At 34.6% G+C, this 3,268-nt stretch overlaps 1 protein-coding gene across 1 annotated transcript; it reads left to right on the top strand.

The window, feature by feature from the left end:
- Positions 1 to 1,158: 1,158 nt before the first annotated feature.
- LOC127082331 (uncharacterized) lies at positions 1,159 to 2,956 on the top strand. The gene is made up of 2 exons (XM_051022566.1): positions 1,159 to 1,531; positions 2,487 to 2,956. The coding sequence occupies exons 1-2, from the start codon at positions 1,159 to 1,161 to the stop codon at positions 2,954 to 2,956; spliced, it is 843 nt and encodes a 280-aa protein (XP_050878523.1).
- The last annotated feature ends 312 nt before the right edge of the window (positions 2,957 to 3,268 follow it).

Here is a 3,268-nt window from a genome sequence, read left to right as displayed (position 1 = left end):
AAGGAACGAGGGTTAGTAAATAGACCACCTGTCTTGGATGGTACCAACTATGATTATTGGAAATCCAAAATGATTGATTTTCTTAAGTCCATGGACAACAAAACATGGAACAAAGGTTGGAAACACTTTGTGACTATCTATCAAAATGGAACTTTTGTCCTAAAGCGAGAAGCTGAATAGACAAATGTTAAAGATTATGAAACTCTTGGAAATTCTAAGGCCTTGAATGTTATTTTCAATGTTGTGGACAATAATATGTTTATATTGATCAACATATGTAGTGAAGCTAAAGAGGCATGGGATATTCTAAAAATTACACATGAAGTCACCTCTAAAGTACGTTTGTTAAGGTTGCAGCTTCTCACAATAAAGTTTAAAAATCTGAGAATGAAGGAAGATGAATCCATCTCAGACATCAGCATTTAGTCGCGTGACATGCCAACACTTCTTTTGCATTAGGAGAGAAGATGTATGAATAAAACTGGTCAGAAAGATATTAATATCCCTACCTAAATTTTTTTATATGAAGGTCACAACTAATGAAGAGGCCTAAGACATTAGTACGATCAAGTGGATACACTCATTAGATATTTGAAAACCTTTGAGATGGCAATAAATGATAGAACTGAAAAGAAAAATAATAGTATTTCCTTTGTATCCAACACTGAAGATGATGAAGATCAATATGATAATGAAGAAATCCTATCAGATGTTATAACTCTTGTTGGTAGAAATTTTAACTAAGCTTTGAAGAGATGAAGCGAAAGTGCAGGACAAATGTTGAAGACAAAGTGTGAGGCAACTTTAAGAACATTGGTCCCCAAAGCAAGAGCAAGGATGAAGACAAACCTAACAAAGGCAAATGGATTCAATGTCATGAATGTGAAGGATTTAGTCACATTAAATCTGAATTTCCTACTTTTTAAAGAAACGGAAAAGGGGTATGTCAATCACTAAGTCTAATTCTGATGATGGGAATAAAAAAGAATTAGCTAACAATATGTTGGATTTCACTAAAAAAAATTATTCTGATAGTGAGTCTAGTGATGAGGAAAACACTGATGACGAGTTAGTCGAAACATACATACTTTTGTATAGTCAGTGGAAGGAAGCTTGCATGGTGTAGAGAAATAAAAGAAAACTATAAGTGATATAGTTATGGAAAAAATGAAACTCGACTCAACCATTGTAGGCCGGGAAGAGGAAGTTACCTTGTTAAAATTCAAGCTTGTAAATATGACAAATTCTATGTGTATGTTAAATAATGGTTCTAAGGATTTTGATGAAATCCTAGAAGTTGGAAAGATGTGTAATGACGTGAAGGGAATATGTTTTGATTCCAGCTCCACGAGAAAAGAAGTAAAAGTTTCAACTAAGGAATCTGTTCCCCCTATGAAAAAGGCTAAAGTACAGATGGTGGGTTATGTGTCTCAGCAACATGCTCGACATATGTACCCTCAGTACATAAGAAACAAGAGATCATCATGGAGATGTCACCACTATGGAATATATGGCCATATAAGGCCCTTTTGTAATAAGTTGTACGGATACCCTTAGTCTTATAATTACTCAAGGTTCAACGGAAAAGGAGGCAAGAACATTCAAGCTAGGAACGTATGGAAGCCCAAAGAAATTATCACATGTCTCAAAGCTCACACATCTCTTAGAGTTTCCTCAAGAGAAGATTGGTATTTTGATAGTGGATCCCAGGCACATGAGTGGTGAAAATAACTATCCTAAAGAATTGAATCCTACTCCAATAGTTATGCTACCTTTGATGATGGAGAAAGAGGGAAAGTCAAGGACATAAGCAAACTTGTATATCCATGTGTCTCTAGCCTTGATGACGTACTTCTAGTAGAAGGATTGGCTACAATCTTGGTCTGTATAAGTAAACTATGTGATCAAGTTTTGAATGTGAGCTTCAACAAATTAGAATCATTGTATCCAAAAAAGATCAAGAACCGTTAATGAAAGGATCAAGATTCAAAGATAACTGTTATTTTTGGGTATCTCAAAACAAAAATCATCCTTTAACATGTTTAATATCCAAAGTAGATGAGACCAAGCTATGGCGCCAAAAACTTGGTCATCTCAACCTCAAGAGTATGAAAAGATCACAACTGAAGATGATATCAAAGGATTGCCAAAGATCAATATTGAAGAAGGAAAAATATGTGGAAAGTCCCACGAGAAGCTCCAGCATTTTGTCACCTCAAATTTTCTAGAGTTACTTCATATGGATCTGATGGGACATATGCAAGTAGAAATCCTGAGTGGGAAAATATATATCTTTGTGTGTTTGGACGATTTTTCAAGATACACTTGGGTCAAATTTATTAAAGAAAAATCTGACACTTTTGATGTATTCAAAGAGCTATGTCAACAGCTATAAAGAGAAAAAAGGTGTGGGATAGTGAAAATAAGAAGTGACCATGGAAAATAGTTTGAAAACTCTAAATTCTCTGAGTATTGTTTCTATTAAGGGATTGGTCATGAATTCTCAACCCCTATCACTCCTCAACAAAATGGAGTAGTAAAGAGAAAGAATGGGATCCTACAAGAGTCGGCTAGATTCATGTTGCATGCCAAGAACCTATCTTACTATTTTTGGGCTAAAGCAATAAACATAGCTTGTCACATTCGCAATTGTGTAACCATAAGATCTGGAGCCAAAGCAACTCAGTATGATTTGTGGAAAGGGAGAAAACCAATTGTCAAATACTTTTATGTATTGGGTAGCAAGTGTTATATCTTGTCAAATCGTGATAAAAGAAGAAAGATGGATCCCAAGAGTGATGAAGGAATTTTCCTAGGATATTTCATCAATAGAAGAGCTTACATAGTGTATAATAATCATGCCAAGACTATGATGGAATCTATAAATGTTTTCATTGATGATACTCTTGGAGATAAGAAAGAAGATGAAGATGAATATGATGTTTCTCCTCAATAAACTGATGTTCCAGAAGATGTCATATCCTAGGTGTCTGACATTGATTCTAAAAGCACAAATTTTGAAAATCCTCAAATTAAAAAGGGACTGTCAATCAGAACTCAGAAGGATCATCCCATTGAAAATATCATATGAAATCTGAATCAACGAGTTATCACCATATCCAGAGAGATTATTGGCAACTCATGTTTTATTTCAAAGATTGAACCCAAGAACATCAAGGAAGCTTTGACTAATGAATTATGGATCAATGTTATGAAAAAAGAACTGTGTCAATTCAAAAGGAAGAAGGTATAGGAATTGGTTACTAGA

The sequence above is a fragment of the Lathyrus oleraceus genome, chromosome 5 (assembly GCF_024323335.1).
Source record: "Lathyrus oleraceus cultivar Zhongwan6 chromosome 5, CAAS_Psat_ZW6_1.0, whole genome shotgun sequence".
Lineage (NCBI taxonomy): Eukaryota > Viridiplantae > Streptophyta > Magnoliopsida > Fabales > Fabaceae > Lathyrus > Lathyrus oleraceus.
Note: the sequence above shows the minus strand (reverse complement) of the source record. Positions and strands in the feature narration are given on the sequence as shown.